Genomic DNA, 21345 nt, shown 5'->3' with positions numbered 1-21345 from the left:
TTATCATGGTTCTCAACATGTGTAGTAGTTTACTTAGGGACCGCTAAACGCTACTCCGTAAATGGGTAGCTATAAAAGTAGTTTTCGGGTATGCTATAAAACATGTAGTGGGATATGAATAATCAAGATGGGATTTGCCCCTCCTATGGAGAGATATCAATAGGTTCGAGTGAATGATTGAGCTATTAGAGGATGGTACATATCTAGCCTTGAGCTTAATCGATATCGTGAGGCAAATGGCTTCATACAAGTATACACTAGAGGTTCAGCCGATATGATCTTTATGTATGCCCGGTGGGTCAATACGTTCTACTAGGGGCCGCTGTTGACGCGTGGACCGAAAAGGAGTTTTCGGGTTACAGCCGAGTATATATGAACCTACAGGGTCGCACGCTTAATGGGCCGGAATAAGGGGATTGGATAGAGATCCAATATGAGCTTAATTCGGATAGGGATCCAAATAGGAGTCCTACGGGCCTTGGAGGCCCGAGTGATGGATCCTATATATTCGCGAGGGGTGTGACCAGCGAAGGCATTGCATCACGTGAGAAACCCTAGCCGTCACTTCCCTCCCCGAGCAAAACCCTAGCCGCGCGCGGGTGCTAGCACATCTGCGCGTGGCGTTCCGTCCCTGTACGTGTGTATACCGGTAGAGGCGCCACTGGTTTGCGGTGCTGATCGGCGTGGGAGTACAACGAGGAGAACGCACGAGGAGGAGAAGGTCGAGCCGGTGCGATCGACTACTTCCTCTACATCGACGCGCGCTACTTCGCGAGAGTTCCTTCGACTTCTCAGCGTCTTCTTCCGCTGCGCAGCGCGTCGAGTGGTAACGATCTATGATCTAATACTTGCATGGTTCCTGGTTTACGCGATAGAAAATTTTGATTTATGCTATCGTAGCCTACGCGTATCACAACAGGGACGGTCGACGGCTTCCGCGGGCTAGTGCACGCCACCCTGCCCTGACGTGCCGCCCGTGTCGCCTCCGCTGCGTGTTGTGTAGGCACGACGCTGACGGGATTGGAGGCGACGCACGTCCTTCGCCGGATCCGCAAGTGCCTGGCTACTCTCGGTTCCAAGCTGCGCCCTCCGGCTACTGCCACCTGTCGCTTGCCCCTGCATCAACACCCATCCCCCAGCCCCCTCTCGGACGCCGATGGCAACCTCCGCCGCCCAGTACCATCGTCCTTCTGCCGCCTCGCCGCCGCTAGAGGAAATATAGAGGAGAGGAGCAGAGGAAACAACCACTTACATACGGGCCCCACAGATTGTTTGGTTCTAAGGGGATTGAAGAGGATTGGAGAGAATAGAGAGGGAATAATTCCACACACAATAGGTGTGGAATAAATCCCCTCCAATCCCTCCCTCACGGGGATTAACTGAACAAGGTATGGGGAGTCAAATTACACCGGCTTTAATAGCTGAGGGATGAAGATATATGGTACTGTGGTAAAGGGATATGAAGGTATAGTTGAGGGAGTAAAAGTGGACTTATATCCCTTTTCGGAATCGCTATAAATCTTTTGTTTTTTTGGGCTGTTGATCTATCCCGAGATTTGTGCGTAGATAGATTGGGAAAAAATTAACTGAGATGGCATGGGCTGGGGTATCTATCGATCCCGCGTCCTCTGCTTCTCCACTGAACCCTCATCATTATTGGGCTAACTAGTTTTATAGTTAGTACACCATGTAGCTATATAAGTTAGTGTAATTATACCGTAACTACAATGTAACTATATTCTAATTTTTATATAACTTAGATATAAAGTTGTATATATTTTTAATACTTATATATAAGTATATATAGGTTATATTGTAGTTGTAGTATAGTTATGATAGAATTATATTACAACTATAAGTTAGATTAGAAAGTTTTTCACTCAAATAACTTATGGCAGTATTTGTTATATTTTTTTTCTTCGCAAAATTGGTTTTATAACACTGAGAGATATCAGTTCACTTTAACACTTCTATCAATTCTCAATCGTTTTTCGTCTACGCTAATAGTTATTGATCTAACCACGTACGCAATATGACGTTTCTACCTCTTATTGCCATGTATTCTACTTATACTTGTAAGGAGTAGAACCATCATATCCTGTGCGTGGTTGGGTCAATAGCGATTAAGGCGGACGGAAAGTGTTAAAAATGGGAATGTGGTAAACTTTGTGTGCTATTAAAATCAACCGATATTTTTCGATGCTATAAAAAAACATAAACTTTTGGTACTATATATAACCAATGTTGCCTTTTTTTTATATATATATCCCTAGCTGTACTCTTATCCGAACTAATTGACATCGATCCCTCGTGTTCTTCAGGTTCCACGGCAGCTTCAAATTACCGAGACATCATATATTGAGATTTTTTTGCGAATGCGTAAAAAAATTACATGTCAACATTATGAGTCATATATTGAGATTGATAAACTCATTAATTATTAGCATAATTTCTCGTTGTCGATGTTGATGTATCATTGATGTTTTTTATTGTTTTGATACGTATCATCATTAGTTGAAAGCCATAATCGTAACCAAAAGTTGACGGTGACACTATCGATCAAAATGCTAGATCTGCCCCAGGTTTCGTAACAGCCTGCACACAGGATTTCATATATATATATATATATATATATATATATATATATATATATATATATATATATATATATATATATATATATATATATATATATATATATATATATATATATATATATATATATATATATATATATATATATATATATATATATATATAGACACACACTACCTCCCTTCTAAATTAGTTGTGTCGCTTTGATTTTTTTCTTGTAACATTTAACCATTCGTTTTATTTGAAGAAATAGTGCAAATATAAAAAAAAGAAAAGAGATACTTAAAGTACTTATAATAATGAAGCAAGCCGCAAATAAAAATAATAATATTTTCATAATCTTTTTAATAAGACGAATGATTAAACTTTATAAATAAAAACTTAAAGCGACAAGTATTTTGGGACGGAGGTAGTATATAGCTTTGCGTGCCCCCTGCGTCGTCCGATCCCATCCTCTCGTTTCATTCAATAATCTACTGACACGACACAGCCAGTGTAAGATTAAACACACATTTGTAACTATATACTAGTGTATATATATCCTTACTGGTGCTAGTGCCTAGTAGTACCGGTTTGGTTCGTGCAAACCGTGCAGCGGCGCTGCCTCATCCGCGGGCGCGTTTCGGCGCCGTACGCGATAGCGACAGTAACCGGGCGTTAGCCGGGACAGCGACGCGCCATGGTAACCGGGTATACCAGGCCGCGGCCGGCGCGTGCCGCCAAAGCTTAGCTGTTAAGCGGTAAAATGAATATCTTCTTCATGTCACTAATTAACCAGCGATCTAATTATATGTACTAGAGCGAGGCAAAAATTAATTAAATTAAAGAGAAAAAAAGACAGTGTCACATACCCGGCCCTTTGGTTACCTCGGAGAGGACCGTGACAGGATGATATACTTGCAGCTGGTAACGTCACCATCTTGGTTAATTAGTCCAATTAATTAATTAGCAACCTAATTCAAAGCAAAACCGACTTGTGTTAAGAAGATGGATGGAGTTAATTAAATAGATTAACTGATCCGACGGCGCGCGCTCCTCTTTTGTCAGCGATCGATTGGCACGTCGCGGGGCATGTGGCCCGCATGCGCATGCGGCGGCCGGATAGATCGATCGTGTGGTTGTGGTTGTGGTCGACGCCCACGTCACACCCCCCCGGGCCCCCCAAAAACCCTGCCTGATGACCGCATCCAGCACAGGCTAGAGCTTATCCGTAGCGCGTGCATCATATCAGCGGCGCGAGTCGTCGATAGCAGTAGCACGGCCGCTGGACGCCCAAACCGCGGCTCTGCATGCCGGCCGGCCTCACTACTCTACTATTAACCCCTTCTTATCCCAAACCTAATTGCTACGCTACACCGCTACTCTCGATCAATATATGCATATCATGCACGCGTACGTAGTCTCTGAGCATTCGATCGACGTTGTTTAATTGTGCGAGCCTGTTTATAGAAAAATTACCCTATTGTTTTAGCCTCAAGCTTTAGCTTAAAATGAAAGTCAAGACCTAACCAAACAGTTGTGTTCCAAATTAATTAAAGTTGAATACATGAGTTTATTAACGCATATATTTTTAATGAAATAATCATTGATTGAGTAAAATTATAAAGTTGTTCTTTGTCAAACACGGAGGTGTGTAGCTAGAGGAATGGATTTTGGTTGAACAAATTAATAATTCAGTACGGTGCTGTATGAATTTTTATTTAATAATGGATACTTCATACTGCATGCAAGATAACAGAGTTCTCCACATAGTACATATATAGTCCTCATCGATTTGTGATTCCAGCATTGTCTTAATATGCACGTACGGTATATGGCCGAGGCGCCCCATTTCCAGTCGCAGTTCTGGACCAAATAACAAATAACAACAGGTATGAACTAGTTAATTCACTCTAACTTGATAGTATATATTAATGATCGCAAACGAAGAACACATCTGATTTAACATGCATATCCATCGACAAACAGCCATTTTATATATCACATGCGAAATAATATAATTAAGCGGCCCAGCTTGCTGAATTAATTCCAAGCGGAAAAAAATCGATCGACAAACCGATCGATCGATTGGTACGTGAAAATGCATGCCTAGCTACATGCATGCATGGATGAGAGTGAGAGAGAGAGAGAGAGAGCGCTGATCGAGCAAAGTAGCGTCTTGGCAAGCAGTACACCAGCACACCACCGATCGATCTCTTGATCACCTGCAAAATGTTCAGAATAGTAGCTAGTTAGTGTCAGAGTAACGGTTCAACTGAACAATTGAACATGTATGAATGCGTGCATCCACTGGTGCATGCAGCAGTCTAGCTAGTGAGCATAATAATGTAGTATGTATACTACTACCACTAGACATATACAGGATGCAGCTGCATGCTAATCTGCCGCATTATCGAGTCCACCACTACATGGACAATTGGACATGGGTTAATTAGCTTTCACCATATATTGATGAAGTAATTGAACTAGCACACCGGTGCTGTCAGCTGATGGTCGATCGAGATTAAGTAAGGGTTAATTTGGTTGGCGGCAGCGGTCGATGTCGTGGGGTCGTGCATGCAGTTATCACATCCATCCATTGATCCTAAGTGCGCCCCAAGTCACGTATCAGCGCCGCCTGCGGTCTCCCTCCTAGTACACAGATACTCCTCCTCTGTAAACAAAAAAAAATAAAAAAAAATCGACTTCTTGCAGGGCGGTCGGTTACTTGACGGCGTTGGCTGGCTGGCTGGCTGGCTGCCACCACCTACTCCTAGACTCGTGTTGTAGTGTGTGTATATATACGTGCCACTGCCCCGTCGAGCGAGCTCGGAAAGCTGAAAGCTAGCTGAGACTGAGTGCCAGTATCAAGCAGAAGGAAGCTAATTTAAGAGAAGATCAGAGTGAACCATCGTCATCAATGGCGCCGGCCGCTCATCGGGATGGCGCGGCGGAGGCGGTGGGGCAGAGGGTGTTCCACTTCGGCAAGGGCCGGAGCGACGGCAACAAGACCATGAAAGACCTGGTGCGTGCATATATGTACTACTTCATTCATCATGTACTGGTAATTTGTATATGAACATATATATGTAAATTGCATGGATAAAATTGGATGTGCAGCTGGGAGGGAAGGGGGCGAACTTGGCGGAGATGGCGAGCATCGGGCTGTCGGTGCCGCCGGGGTTCACGGTGTCGACGGAGGCGTGCCAGCAGTACCAGGCGCAGAAGGCGATGCCGGCGGGGCTGTGGGACGAGATCCTGGCGGCGCTCACCTGGGTGGAGGGCAACATGGGCGCCGTCCTCGGCGACCCGCGCCGCCCGCTCCTCCTCTCCGTCCGCTCCGGCGCCGCCGTCTCCATGCCCGGCATGATGGACACCGTCCTCAACCTCGGCCTCAACGACCACGTCGTCGCCGGCCTCGCCCACCGCAGCGGCGAGCGCTTCGCCTACGACTCCTACCGCCGCTTCCTCGACATGTTCGGCAACGTCGTACGTATTATTACTTATATTCTCTTTTTTGTGTTCTACAAATATCTATACATACTGGTTTATTTATTGATTTATTTACTAGTATTATTCCATGTTTCTGTTGTATATATACATGTTATTTTATTTTCATTTCTAAACAGATAAGTATCAAAGAAAATATTTGTAGAAGTTGAGTACTCTGTTTTTAGAGGGAAACAAATATAAAAAGAGTACGCCCAGTATTTGTGGGCCAAAACTAGGTGATAGCCGGCCCAGCCCATCCTGGCCCATTAATTTATTGCCTTGTCCAGTTCTCCTCCCTTCTCCAGTTGTTCTTGTTCCCTTCTCCTTTTGCTCGGAAAATTTCCTTCTCATTTTCTCTTCATGTCCGATTTTTTTCGCGGCCTCTCGATTGCCACAACTCCGGCGAGCGAGCCGGCCGCCTGGCGCGACCTCCTTGGCTGTGTCACCGGAGGGGCAATGTGTCGCTCTGGAGGAGGAGGGGCGGTCGGGGCAGCAGCACCTTGTCCATGGGGGTGGCATCCCCGGACATGGCGAACCGCGTGCGCTGAACCGGCGTACGGCGGCGGCGCGACGCATTTGGGGCCACGCCCGAGGTCCTTCTGTTCTTTCTTAGCCAGATCTTTCTACTGCTGTAATTCTACATTTCTATTTTGGGGGTTTGATTTAATTTTCATGTTGGAAAACTATGAAAAACTGGCATAAATAAATAATCTAGTTTAGTTTAGTTTTCGATAATGAAACATTCTGTACAATTTGTGAGTTACTTCGTATGCTCGCTAATATGAATATTGATAAAATTTGTTTCGCAATTTTATTTTGTACCAAATTCAATATTTTGATACTAAAAGGTTATCTTATTAGGTTATGGACATACCGCATTCACTATTTGAGGAGAAAATTGAAGCCATGAAAGCAGCTTTAGGTTTGAGGAATGACACCGAGTTGACTGCCAGGGATTTGAAAGAACTTGTTGCTCAATATAAGAATGTTTATGTGGAGGCCAAAGGTGAAGAATTTCCCTCAGGTACGTATATTCATATATATACACAATCAAAGTTAAATTTTATCATCCGTTTTATTTGGTGATGCTTGTATCTTGAAAGCAGATGTATCTGATTTTCTTTTTCTTCTAAATAAATGTAGATCCAAAGAAGCAGCTGCATTTATCTGTGTTGGCTGTTTTCAACTCATGGGACAGCGCAAGGGCAAAGAAGTACAGAAGCATTAACCAGATCACTGGGTTAAAGGGTACTGCTGTGAATGTTCAGTGCATGGTCTTTGGCAACATGGGTGACACTTCAGGCACTGGTGTTCTCTTTACTAGGAACCCTAGTACTGGAGAGAGAAAACTTTATGGTGAATTCCTTGTCAATGCTCAGGTACAAATATACAGGGTAACTGGTCCGACCCCTTCTCTGTTTTGCTTATTCCTTGACCCCTATTTCTAGCAAACATTCAGTTTCCAAAAAAAAAAAATTCTGGCAAACACTGAAGTAACAAGATGGGTTAATCAGCTATCACATGATCTTTTCATATTTATGTTGTTACTTTTAGTCTGATTCGTCATGGTTACTGTAAAATAGGGAGCACATATTTTAGATTTTATCCTTTAGAATCAAAGGTTGCAAAAGGCAAAAATGTTTCGACTGAATCATCTTATGTATTTCTTGGGTTGATAGATAAATGGATTATGAGCAATTAACACAAATTATTTCTCTTGTAGGGTGAGGATGTGGTTGCTGGAATCAGAACTCCACAAGATCTTGATACCATGAAGGATTGCATGCCAGAGCCTTATGCAGAACTAGTTGAGAATTGCAAAATCTTGGAAAGCCACTACAAAGAAATGATGGTACAGTACATGAGAATACATAGTTCCTCTTCTTGGCCATCGTATCCTAGTATCTTTTGTATGATTAGAGCAGAATCAAAATACCATGTTTTTAAAAGTTATCTATAATGATGGATAGATTTGATTACAAATAGTTTTTAAAATAAAAATTTAATTACAGGGAGTTGCCTGTTGTCAGAACTGTTTTCAAAATTACAATGAACTTATTGGCAATGTAACTAGGAAGACTACAGAATTACAACGAACTTATCAGAACTGTTTTCTGTGCTTTCCATGAAACAAGATTGGTTTTCATGTGACTGATATTATAGACAAGCATTTTTATAATGAGTTCACTGTTTCTCTTGTAACTGATTTTTGCTTGTGCTCAAATTAACTTATTTTTTCATGTCATGCAGGATATTGAGTTCACTGTTCAAGAAAATAGACTTTGGATGCTGCAATGCAGAACAGGGAAGCGCACAGGCAAAGGTGCTGTGAAGATTGCTGTAGACATGGTCAATGAGGGACTGATTGACCGGCGTTCAGCAATTAAGATGGTGGAACCACGGCACTTGGACCAGCTTCTTCATCCCCAGGTACAATTAACTATGCAACACTTGTCTTATCTGTTGCATTGCAAACTTTGTACACTGCTATTTTCTTGAGGGCACTCTGTTGCCAAGCTTTATTTCAGATCCCATCAACAAGATCGAATAGGACTTTGCAAAAAGTGGTGGTTTATATTTTGGATGATAGATCATAACCTATTATTGAATGAATGTGTAACTTGTTAGTCTATCGGTATATCATGTTTTCATGTCCCTAACTAGAAACTTGACATAGCACGTGCTGTTGTTTTTTTGTTTCACAAACATGAAGCATGTAGCGAGTGTATGTTTATATGTTTTCCTCTAAACCAATATGAGCCTGAAGGTTGTTGCATAGTACTTTTGTTACGCTTCGGTACGATTTGTAACGACAATCAAACTGATGGCTATCTAATCTGTACTCTTTGCTCTGCCCTTGTTAAACTAGTTTGAGAGCCCGTCGTCATATGGAGACAAAGTTATTGCTACAGGCTTGCCTGCATCACCAGGAGCTGCTGTAGGCCAGATTGTCTTCACAGCTGACGATGCTGAAGCATGGCATGCACAAGGAAAATCTGTCATTCTGGTACTCACCTTTGATATTGAATTTATCTCCAGTCTAACTCTTTATAGCTCAATTTGGAAGCTATGAGATCAACATATTCTCCTGATCATAATATAACATTCTCCTGTGTAAAAATTAAGGTGAGGACTGAAACAAGCCCAGAGGATGTTGGTGGCATGAATGCGGCTGCTGGAATTCTTACAGCCAGAGGTGGTATGACATCTCATGCAGCAGTCGTAGCCCGTGGATGGGGAAAATGTTGTGTGGCAGGATGCTCGGGTATCCGTGTAAATGATGCTGAGAAGGTGATTAACATTGGAACCATTTATTCTATTATGCTTTGCTTACTGTGATGGAAGCAGTTGCACTGCATTGGAAAAGTCAGCAGGATAAATATGAATGAAGCTTATTTGACATTTTTAAATTGTTCGGGAGGAGTTTGTTTACACACATTTGTATAAATATTGTACTTGCAGGTGGTACTGGTTGCCGACAAGGTGCTTTGTGAGGGTGAATGGTTGTCACTGAATGGTTCGACTGGAGAGGTCATTTTGGGCAAGCTGCCTCTATCCCCACCAGCACTTAGTGGTGATTTGGGAGAATTCATGTCTTGGGTGGATGAAGTTAAGAAACTCAAGGTAAAAATGTCCCAACGAATTATTAGAAAACAAGTTACATGAGCCAAGATTTTCATGCTTCCTAAGCAGTTCAAATCTGACTAAACGCATGTAGTTATTCATCAATTATATTGTTCTTATTTTCATGTATGCCTGATGTTCCAGGTCAAGGCTAATGCTGATACTCCTGCGGATGCACTGACTGCAAGAAATAACGGTGCGGAAGGGATTGGGTTGTGCAGAACAGAACACATGGTTGGTACACTGCTTTATCTTATTATTCAAGGCATCTTGATGGATTAATTCTGACAGCTGTCTCTGCTACATTTGTTCTTTAGTTCTTCTCTTCTGATGAAAGGATAAAGGCCATGAGACAGATGATAATGGCGGAAACAATTGAACACAGGCAGATAGCACTAGATCGCCTCTTGCCATATCAGAGACTTGACTTTGAAGGAATTTTCCGTGCAATGGATGGTATGTGATACCATTACATTTAGTCTTAAGCTTCATCCAACTTTCTCAATATCATTACTGGCTTCATAGTTAAGATAATGTTTAGTGCTTAATGCATATGCTATAATCATATGATTTTGTACATTACTTTCACATTTTCGTGCAAACATGTAATATTTGTAGTCTCTGATCATTAATTATTGCATCATTGCTTGTGTTTCAGGACTTCCTGTGACTATTCGACTCTTGGATCCTCCACTCCACGAATTCCTTCCAGAGGGTAACGTTGAGGATATGGTTCGTTTGTTGTCTTCTGGAAACGTATATACTCAGGAGGAAATTCTTACAAGAATAGAAAAACTTTCTGAAGTGAATCCAATGCTTGGCTTCCGTGGGTGCAGGTCAGCTCTTTGTGTTGTGCTTTCATCATGCATTTGTTTGACCGCAATTAATTATTAAAAAGGAGGTACCACACCAGTGATTCTGATTTGCAATTTGTTTGACACTTTCAGGCTTGGGATATCATACCCAGAATTGACAGCAATGCAAGCCCGTGCTATCTTTGAAGCTGCTATTTCTATGACTGAACAAGGTGTTAAAGTTTTCCCAGAGATAATGGTGCCTCTCATTGGAACACCTCAGGTATACATGTATTTATTGTCTGGCATTACATAGCTATGATATGCTTCACCTGCTCTATGCCATCTATATTAAGAATTTGAGTTACTACAGTGCTACTGAACTCCCAATATTAGGATGTATTGTATTTTCTGTAGATGGATAAGAAAGATTTGCTTATTTTGAGAAGAAATTTTCCGTCGTCGCTTATTCCAGGTTCCATACATTTTATAATTTTTGAGCTTGAACAACTAATATTATTATGTTACTCTTTTAGGAACTCGCCCAACAAGTAGATGTAATTCGTGAAGTTGCCGAAAAGGTTTTTGCAAATGCAGAAACAACCATTAGCTACAAAATTGGATCCATGATTGAGGTTCCCAGGGCTGCTCTTATAGCTGATGAGGTTAGTTGGTATCGACTTTGCTGTTTATTTAGCATGTATTTCTACCTAATTTGTGAATACTGTTCTATGTTTCTCTGAACTTCAATAATGGATGACAGATAGCAGCACTAGCCGAATTCTTCTCGTTTGGGACGAACGACCTGACTCAGATGACATTTGGTTATAGCAGGGACGATGTTGGCAAGTTTCTGCCAACCTACTTGTCAAAGGGTATCCTCCAGAATGACCCCTTCGAGGTAATCTTACTCCTGATCAAGCTCTTAATCTCAAATTCTCAGTTGGGCTACAAATACATGACAGCACACCTAAGACAGCTCCATATATTATTCTATATTTTTCTGTTGATCAAAATTGTCTGCTCTGAGATTATCTCATTTAGCTAATCCGTGTCTCCCTGAACGCATGTATTTGCAGGTGTTTGACCAGAAGGGAGTGGGGGAGCTTGTTAAGGTTGCCGTAGAGCGGGGCCGGAAGGCAAGGCCTGATTTAGAGGTATAATCAGCTCCTAAGGCATAAGTTATCGTGAAATAATTATGCATTACCGTGTACCTTTCGAACATATATATTGAAGGGCAAAACTTGTTTGATTATAATCAATCAAATTGATGCTTGTCATTGAAAATATATATTTTTTGTAATAGGTGGGCATTTGTGGGGAACATGGTGGTGAGCCTTCTTCAGTTGCATTTTTCGCGAAGGTTGGGCTGAACTACGTTTCTTGCTCCCCATTCAGGTCAGCTGCCGCTTTCAAATTTGATTAGTTAACAAAATCAACATATACTGATAAATATTGATCCCAATATTTTCAAACAACTGTGAAACTACTGCTGATTGATCTGGACTTGACATACTTAACGATTTGGATTCAGGGTTCCAATTGCAAGGCTAGCAGCAGCGCAGGTGATGCTGTGATCGGCGAGTACTAATGAAGCAAACCGTTGGTGCATCTTGTAAATATACGAAGAGTAAATAATGCTTAAATAATTTATGTTACGATGGACACTCGCAACATGCTTTGCTTGACGAAATGTATGATGACCTGCAAATGGAGGTTTGCATGTGTATAAATAATATTTTTTGTTTGTGTGCCCACGGTAATTGCTGCCATAAACATCAAACAGCTATCAGAGGTTGCATGTTAAGGCACCTGAAATAATTGTAATTTATTTCGAGAATTACTCAAATGAAATGTCATGTTTTTTTGTACCTATTTATTGAGGAAATGTTTTGCACATTGTTTGATCCTTGAGATCGTCCTAGTAATTCTCGCTTGACACAATATTTTATTTAATTTGGTTGTGGTGCTTTTGCTAGTCATTTCCACAGCTGCTTGTGTTATGCAAATGTTCTAGAGCATGTGTGGCCGCCGTGCCAACGTTATGGTAGGATGCCCGACAAGCCGACAGTTTTCGTAAGCCTTTTTAAGATCCAATTTCAAAAAGATTGCTTCTCTCTTAGACAATAAATTAGTCTTTGTTCTTTTCCCTTTTTGTGAAACGAAGACTAAAAAGTCTTGTACTCTTGTACATATTGTTTGCATGCAACCTTATTGATTGCAGCAGACACCTTATGATACCCGAGATCAATTATTTCTTGGCTTCAGCCGAGTCAATGGGTAACAAAGATAACTGAACCAATGCCCCGTAGCCCGTAGGCCATATGGCTAAAGCTCCAGCCCAACCATTTCGAGCCTCCGATGTACTCCTTATGTTTCAAAATATCAAAATATAATAATTTATAGCATTTAAATCTTGTTTCAAAATATAAAAAATTTTAGCATGATTTAGAGTACTCCCTCCTTCCAAAAATCTAAGAAATATTTCATTATTTGGTTTTTCCAAAAATCAAGTTTGTAGTTACTATGTGTTAAATTAAATTGTTGATCGGAAACCAAGAAGTCATTCTAATACTTATTGGTTATATGTTCATTAGTTTTGTCATATGGTGAGTGAGTTAATTACTTTTTGGTTTTGATGCAAAAGAAATAGGTCTTAGATTTTTGGAAAGAGGGAGTACTATTTATCTCTTTAATCACCTTCTATTGTAATTCCTTTTTATCTTTTCCTTTAGCCTACCTCATCCATCTCATATCTTTTTACAGGATAACTCCATCTGATCCCATATTATTTTAAAGGGATATCTCTATCTGATGGAGTGAAAAATAAGAGGTCAAAGAGATAGAAATCTACTAAGGGCTTGTTTAGTTAATGAAAAGAAAATTTTTGGGTGTCACATCGGATGTTTAATCGGATGTCGGAAGGGCTTTTCAGACATAAATAAAAAAAATAATTTCATAACTCGCTTGGAAAACGCGAGACGAATCTTTTGAGCATAATTAATCCGTCATTAGCACATGTGGGTTACTGTAGCACTTATGGCTAATCATGGATTAATTAGGCTCAAAAGATTCGTCTCGCGATTTTCTCCCTAACTGTGCAATTAGTTTTTTCATTTATCTATATTTAATGCTTCATGCATGTGTCTAAAGATTCGATGTGATGTTTTTGGAAAAAAAAATTTAGGGAACTAAACGGGGCCTAAGTAGATAAGGCAAGTCATACACGATGACCTACCGAAAACGTTATTAACTGCTCTGTTCTCAACAGGGCCGGCCCTGGGCCTAGGCCGGTTGTGCAACCGCCTAGGGCCTAGGCCGGAGGGGGCCCATCATTTACCCCCCCAGCAGCCCACTAGATCAGGTCATCAGGTGATCAGTTAGGAGGCAAGGAGCACGTCGATTCATCTGCCGGCCCACACCGCGAGTCCCGAGAAGAAACAAAGCGCCAGAGCATCACCCGCGCCGCGTCGCTTCGTTGTCTCATCACCGCGCCGATGCCCTAGTCCGCGACCAGCGACCGCGAGTCCATCAGTCCGCCTGTAGGCTCCAGCGCCTGCCGCGGTGCCGCCGTGCATTTCAAATGTTATAATGTTACCTAAAAAACATTTATCGGGTGCTAAAAAAGAAACTGTCCCAGGAAAGATTGAATGGATTGGCTATGTGTAGCATTGAGAAAAATATCTTGGACAACATTGATCTTCAAACTGTCATTGATGATTTCGCTTCAAGAAATGCTCGAAGAAGCTCTTTTTTATAAGGGACACGGGATATTTGTATTAAGGTATTTATACTACTTTGTTTCTATGGCATTTTTTAGTTGTTAATTATATTATAGTTATTATTTATCGAGAATAAATTATTATATTGCAGCTTGCAAATTGCTTCATTTATTATTTACCATGTTAGGAATGTTTATTTGTGTTACTATATGGTATATGGTATATGTGCTTATAGAGTATAAATATTAGAAGTAAAAAAATAGCATTAATTTTTTAAGGGTCCATACACTGTGTTTAGTTCACACTGAAGTTTAGAAGTTTGGTTGAAATTGGTACGATGTGATAGAAAAGTTGTGTGTGTATGAAAGATTTGATGTGATGGAAAGTTAGATGTTTGGAAAAAAAAAACTTTGGAACTAAACAAGGCCATAGTGCCCCCCAAATGTCAGGACCAGCCCTGGTTCTCAAATGGAAGAATCAATTTCAGATGAGTTATATGTACACATGCTTATGTTATTAGTACTTTTGAAGTATTATATCTATTACTCCGTCCGTTTTATATTATAAGATATTCTTTTGGTTTTAACTAAATTTATAAAAGAACATAACAAAATTTTTAATACAAAATAAACTTAATATCAACATATGTTCAGTGTTAGATGTTGCTAAACTTTTATAGAAACTTTAATTTCGAAAAAAAATATATAAAACTTTGTGAAACGGAGTACAAAACCGAACGTCCTCAACAGAGCAGCCCTTCTAGAATCTAGACTTTCAGTTTCACGGCATGTTGTAGTAATCTCTTTTCACATGCATATTCTCCGTCTACTGGCGATTTTATGGGCTGTCGTTTGCTGCGGTTGTCAAATTGTCAAAAAGTCCCTTTCACGAAGACCTTGCGTTAACCGGCAGATACATGCTTCCATCCAACCCATTAAGTTGGTGTTTAATGACCTGCCGGTACTGTGCTGCTGCGTCTTCTGATCGGTGGAATGCACGGAAAGCCTGGGCGCCGCCCGCGCAAGAATGGCCGCGTACGCCAATCCTGACGACGGTTTGGAATTCTTCTTTTCCCCGACGTACTGTCAATTTATTAGTATCGGGTTACTATGATATTTTTCTATTTTTAAGTGTAATTTAATATTCATATTAATTATATATATAGCCATTTCATAAAAAATAGAATAATAATAATATACAGCATTAAAAAGAGAGAACACAAATGTATTAAGATAGTTTTGATTTTTGAATATTGTCTAGTTTGAAATAGTTAGCTAATATCCCGATAGTAACACGATTTTAACGATCCTATGCTCCCGTATTCCGATACTAGGGCGATACCATAAAAAACAATCTTAGGATCGATACAGACAACTTTGCGTAGGTCCAAGCAAATTAGGTTGGTTAGTATTGAGCATCTAGAACAATTAACAAACTGGCAGTTCCCATCAATATTTTTTTTCCTAGGGCCGCAGTCATAGAATTTGGCAATTAAGTACCGATTAATCATTGCTGCTTATTCTAAATGAAGTGTAGCGTATACTTTTTACATCCCTAAAAAAGCAAACTGATCTTTTCTTTTTACAAGTGGAAGTATAACTTGCTACAGTTACAAAATGATGAGCAGTAGCTTCTAGTATGATTTAATGTACTAACAGGTTAGAATCATACAATCGACATATGGATTAAATATTAAGGTGACTATACGCCTTTAATTGAAGGTATTTGGATGCAAGCTAATATTATCTACGTACCTATATATCCAATACAACTTTTTTTTAATTTTTTAGAGGAATACAACTCTTTCCTTATAACAAGTATTATGCACCAAAACCCTTCCTTTCCTCACTCTCTCCATAAGCTATCCATAAGCTAGAAGGGGCGGAGCCACGTGTAAGGTAGCTTGGTGTTCAACCTCATCACACGTGGTAGAAAATCACGTGTAAGGTGGATTACAGCCAGGGTTGGATTGTCCAGGCTCATTCGTGAATGGATAATGCGATTTTAGTACGTATAGAGATTGAAAATAGTGTTCCATAGTTAGATTAGTTACGGCTCAAAAAAATTGCTTTAGCTGAGGTTCAACCTGAGATTAAACATTGTTTTAGACCTCAAGGAGAGTTGGAGGTGTAGATTATTTATATTATAAAATGAGTATTAGATGTGTACACCTTTGTTGGTATAGATTCCGGGTTTTAATCCATTATAGAAAAAAAAACTTACATATAGATCGGCAACCGATCACAGTAATTAAGCAACAACCATTAATTGTACTGCACACTTCTTCGATTGGTTCTCTTCAGGGTAGCCACACATCGAAAGGGGCTGATCTGACCAATGCACATTACAAACCAAGTTCAAAAAGACAAAAAAAAAAAAACATCACATTAACAAAGCTGAAAAAGAAACAAAAGGTGACCTGAAACAAAAAATTGAAGATCCCCTTTCTTCCAGCTACCCCAGTAATTACTACTACTCCAATTAATTAAGATTCCACATAAACACACATTACTGGCTTACTGCAACTCACTTCAGGTGCCCTTCTTTGTGTGGCCTCTCGGCGAGCTCCCAACCTCGCGCGTGCCGCGGCGGCCGGCCAACTTCTTGCCGCTCGCCGGCGGCGGCGACTTCCTCGGGGAGCCCAGAGGGCGGCGCGCCGCGTCCTCGCCGCCGGCGCCTCCGTTGCTCAGCAGGGTGGGCGCGAGGTACCACCAGATGGAGGTGCAGCAGATGGCGAACACCCTCCCGAACACGGCGAGGCACACCAGCATCAGCACCATCACCGCCGGCCAGTAGCACGCCGGCCGCCGCATCCGCCCCCACGAGAACGACGACACCCTGCTCGCCGCCGGCGCAGGTGGTGGAGCCCTGGTCGCGCGCGCGGCGGAGGCGCCCTGCTGCTGGGCGGCGGCGGTCGACGGAGACGACGGCCTGGGTTTCTTGGCGGCGGCGTCGTCCTTGGGGCGCCGCTGCTCGTCGGGGAGCTTGACGATGATGGGCTCCAACGCGCCGTTGGACTGGACGAAGCGGACCATGACGAGGCCGCCGCCGGAGCCGACGCGGCGGAGGATCTTGTCCCGGCGGGCCTCGAGCTCGGAGAGCACGGTGGAGAACTTGTCCAGCCCGCGCTCGGCGTAGGGGTTGATCTTACCGCCGCCGCCTCCGCCGTGCTTCCGCCTCGGCTGCCTGGGCGACCCGCCGCCGGTGCCGCGCGCCGCCGGGTCGTCGTCGTCGACGACGTGCTTGAAGCTGGCCGTGCCGCATAACATTTTCTAACGAAACGAGCTGGTCCTGGTCGCGTACGTCTCTCGATTTTATCGATCTGGAGTGTCTGTCCATGTGATCCATTAAACCAGACGCTTTTAAGTGCTCGAGCCAGTGGTCAAAGTTTTTTTTTTCTGTAAGAAAAAAACTTTTTAATACACGCCGGGTCAAATAGAATCTTCTGTTCATGGTGACGTACTTCGAATGTGCAATGATGAGGGTATAATTTTCTCAGCATCAGTGCATCTCGTAAAAGTAAGTTTAACCGAATAAGATATAATTAAATAAGTTAATCTAGTATGGAATTGGTTATGTAGATATCCTCTCGTTGATTACGTGTCATCTGAATAGTTATAAAAAAAATAAAAAAAATCGACAACATAGATTAATATAAAATATATCACTCCACAAATATACAAGACCAAATTCAACTTTTACAAGTTGCAACAAAAGAATAAAATAAATTGAAAATAGTTATCGTACATTCGCAGCTATACTTGTTATTTTTGTTACAACTTGTAAAGTTGAATTTTAACTTGTGTATTTGTGGAGTGATATATTTCATATTAATCCATCTTACCAATTTTTTTCAAAATTTTTATGACTATTTAGGTGGCATGCATGAAACGAGAGATATCTCCTTGAGAGATGAAATCACTTTCCCTATGGAATGTAATATATCTTACATTTTATTTGAGAAGTTTAAGATTCTTACAATCTGTTGGTTGGTAGCCATTTTCTGCGAATCTTAAGAAGTTGGATTTTCTAGCTTTTGGGTTTTAGAGCCTGTTTGGGGAGCTTCTAGCTGCTATAGCGTTTTCCACAGAATCTTCAGCTCCTCCAAACAATTCAGATTGACACCTTGATTTTGAGAATTCGCAGTTATAGAATCTAGAAAATCAAGAAAGCAAAAGCTGGAAAACCCAACTTCTCTAGATTCTTAGAAACTGGCTACCAACTAGCATATTCTTATAATCTTAAGCTTCCCCAACATGGCCTAGTTCATTTTTTGGGTTCTAGGTGATAATCTAGATTGTTTGGGGGCTAAGTAGACTGTAGTTGATAGAGGCTCCCTAAGCAGACTCTAAAATATGCCACATCTCGTGTCGTATTAGATTAACTTATTCTGAGACAGATGGAGTAGTAGACTAATGTGGATTCTGAGACAGGGGAGTAGACTAATGTGGAAATAGGAAGAGTATTATGTAACAGCCCTTCCTCCAAAACCCCGCAGCCCAGCCCAACCAACAAGCGGGCCCACTTACACATACCACTCCACTTACACTTTCGTCTTCACTTCGTGTAAAAGGGTTAACCCGGTTGTAATATGGTTAGAGGGAAGATGTCTTATAAGTTGGTTCCACCCTTGCTAAACTAGCAAGGTGATACTAAATATGTGCACACAGTTTACATGGGCTACACATGTCTCATCCTAATTGGGCCAAGATGTCACATACACCCCCCTCAAAGAATTCAATGTCCCCATCGGCTTAACTTACCCATGTAGCCACACATGCATATAGGTAAATGTCCATAAACATGCCCCCTCTCAGCGCACGTCCCATGTGCCTCACACAGAGCCCACATGCGCTATGCGTCATATGTCCGTACACTGACTCGTACGTGCAACCGCGAGGGTCGGCTGGGATACCATTTGTAGCAGCCCTCCCTCCAAAACCGTGTAGCCAGCCCATTCGATGAGCGGGCCCACTTATACATGCTACTTCACTTACACTTTCGTCCTCGCTTCGTGTAAAAGGGTTAACCCAGGAGTGATATGGTTATAAGAAAGAGACCTTATAAGTTGGTTCCGCCCTTGCTAAACTAGCAATGATACTAAAATATGCACACAGCTCACATGGGCCACACAGGCCTCATCCTAACTGGACCAGGATGTCACATATTAAGCATCTACTTATAGACTTTGCAAGTAATTATATAAGGACACTATGATTGAGGCAACCTTATACATGAGGCCTCGCCATATGCAATAAAAATATCACTTTTCTCTCACTGCTACTTTGTCTCTCTACAATACAGGTACTTGCCACCATACAGGAGGGGAGAGCCTGCCATGGGAAAGGAGAAGAAGCCAGGGGAGTGCCAGGATAGTCGTTGAAGATCCGCCCACGACAGCCTACTACCATCGTCACCAAATCCGCATGTGACAGTCGCCGCCGCCGTTGGATCCGCTCACGACTGTGTACCACGCCGACGCACCCGCCATCGCCGAAGCCGCCCGAGTTTATCATCGCTGAAGATGGTGTGGGGGAAAAATAGGGTAAAAACGACATGAAGTGACATCCTGGTCTATACTAAAATATGCACACAGCTCATATGGACCACATAGGTCTCATCCTAATTTATTATAATGTGGGATACATCTTAATACCCTCGCTTTTCATATATGAAGGTAACAATATACCTCAGTGGAACCTGTTTGGGATCCACCATAAGACTAACTTAGGAATATATATTGCTGATGCCCTACGCGAACATATATTAGCTCTCACGCAAAAGCTGTTTCTAGACATGCTATAATATAATGCATTAATTATATAAATTAGAGAAAGAGAAAGAAGAAAAAAGATAGAGATAATTTTATAGTTAATCCATATTATATATTAGCTCTAATATAAATTTATAGCTAGTAGTTACCTCTACAATTAAACTTGCTCTAGTCATGGTTATGAGGAAATACAGGCTTACTAGTGTTTACATCCTCTATTATAATGGCACTACCATTACATGCATTGACGTATGGGGCAATAGGAGGGTGGGACCAGGGGCAGAGCTAGAGTATTGTAGGAGGGTGGGACCAGGGGCAGAGCTAGAGTATTGAGGGAGGTACCTAGGAATCCGGTAAAGAAAAATTTGTAGATATACCTGACCTATTTTCACCATGTGTGCACCCCCTCGATATAAATTTAGATACCCATATTAGTTTAAAATTGATATAAAGCAGAGTAAATTAAACAAGTGGCACTCCCCTCCATCTCGCTCTATCTCCGCCTCTGGGTGGGACCCACATCGGCCATATTTGGTCTTGAGGTATCCACTTCAAAAGAAACTTCTCTCAAACTACCGATAGGTGGAAGAGGGCGCGTTATCGATGTGAAATGGATCCAGAGGGATCTCCTCGGCATAATGGTTCGTGTATATATTTTACAAAAACACGAAATCAAAGTTGGGGACTTTTTAGTCCATTTTTTCCAAGAGTCTCCGCTAGTTGAACCGCGTCCAGTAGACGACCTCTTCCGCTCATCTCCTTCGTCAACTCTTTGATAGGGATACTATAACCTAGGTCCCTAAACTTGGAATGGATGGCGGAGCGTATTATTGTAATGGTACTGACATTATGATAGAGGATTCTCACCCCACTTAATTACTACACTTACTACCCTGACCCTGTTAATTTTGGTCATAAGGTTTATTCATTCATCTTAAAAGAATATTACAAACACGAGAAAATATACGTACGATAAAACAAGTTGCAGCAGAATGAAAGTACTTCGACGATGGTTTTCTTCAATAAGACAAATGATCAAAATATCACGTCAAAAATTAATTACATCATCTTTGATTTATGCCAAAACGTGCCTTATAGCTTTAGCTTTCGGGGCAAAACTATTGTTTGGGCTAACAAGTAGTAACTCTTCTAGAAGCACCTTCCGTTCTAGTCACACATGACCATACAGAGCTGCACATAAAACCTCTTTCAGAGTTCATATTAAGTTTTTGTTGATGTGAATCCGGATTTAATTCGGTGTCAAACTTTAACTTCAACAAAACCAATTACGTGTCAATCAAAACCACTATCATAAACATGGTACAAGATGTTATTTATCTAGCTTTACCGGCGATAATCAATACTC

The 21345-nt window shown here is 41.4% G+C and overlaps 2 protein-coding genes across 4 annotated transcripts; one reads left to right on the top strand and one right to left on the bottom strand.

The window, feature by feature from the left end:
- Positions 1–5403: 5403 nt before the first annotated feature.
- On the top strand, positions 5404–12381 carry LOC4333181 (pyruvate, phosphate dikinase 2-like). Of its 3 annotated transcripts, none has more exons than NM_001418332.1 (18): positions 5404–5599; positions 5695–6063; positions 6928–7090; positions 7210–7445; positions 7790–7918; positions 8317–8496; positions 8936–9073; positions 9193–9357; positions 9529–9690; positions 9835–9924; positions 10008–10146; positions 10349–10526; positions 10638–10767; positions 11021–11149; positions 11248–11385; positions 11564–11641; positions 11791–11882; positions 12019–12381. In NM_001418332.1, exons 1-18 carry the CDS (start codon positions 5495–5497, stop codon positions 12059–12061), a joined length of 2664 nt encoding a protein of 887 aa, NP_001405261.1. In that variant the 5' UTR covers positions 5404–5494; the 3' UTR covers positions 12062–12381. The 3 variants fall into 3 exon arrangements, with proteins under 3 accessions (NP_001405261.1, XP_066164253.1, NP_001405262.1); XM_066308156.1 differs by having other exon boundaries at positions 5406–5599; positions 5695–6659; NM_001418333.1 differs by lacking the exons at positions 5404–5599; positions 5695–6063 and adding an exon at positions 6434–6659.
- A 4075-nt stretch (positions 12382–16456) lies between these two features.
- LOC107276903 (uncharacterized) lies at positions 16457–17653 on the bottom strand. Its single transcript, XM_015773872.3, has 2 exons — positions 16737–17653; positions 16457–16536 (listed from the first exon to the last, which is right to left on the bottom strand). The coding sequence occupies exon 1, from the start codon at positions 17473–17475 to the stop codon at positions 16738–16740; it is 738 nt and encodes a 245-aa protein (XP_015629358.1). The 5' UTR covers positions 17476–17653; the 3' UTR covers positions 16457–16536; position 16737.
- Positions 17654–21345: the final 3692 nt, after the last annotated feature.

This window comes from Oryza sativa, chromosome 3 (genome assembly GCF_034140825.1).
Source record: "Oryza sativa Japonica Group chromosome 3, ASM3414082v1".
Classification (NCBI taxonomy): Eukaryota; Viridiplantae; Streptophyta; class Magnoliopsida; order Poales; family Poaceae; genus Oryza; species Oryza sativa.
Note: the sequence above shows the minus strand (reverse complement) of the source record. Positions and strands in the feature narration are given on the sequence as shown.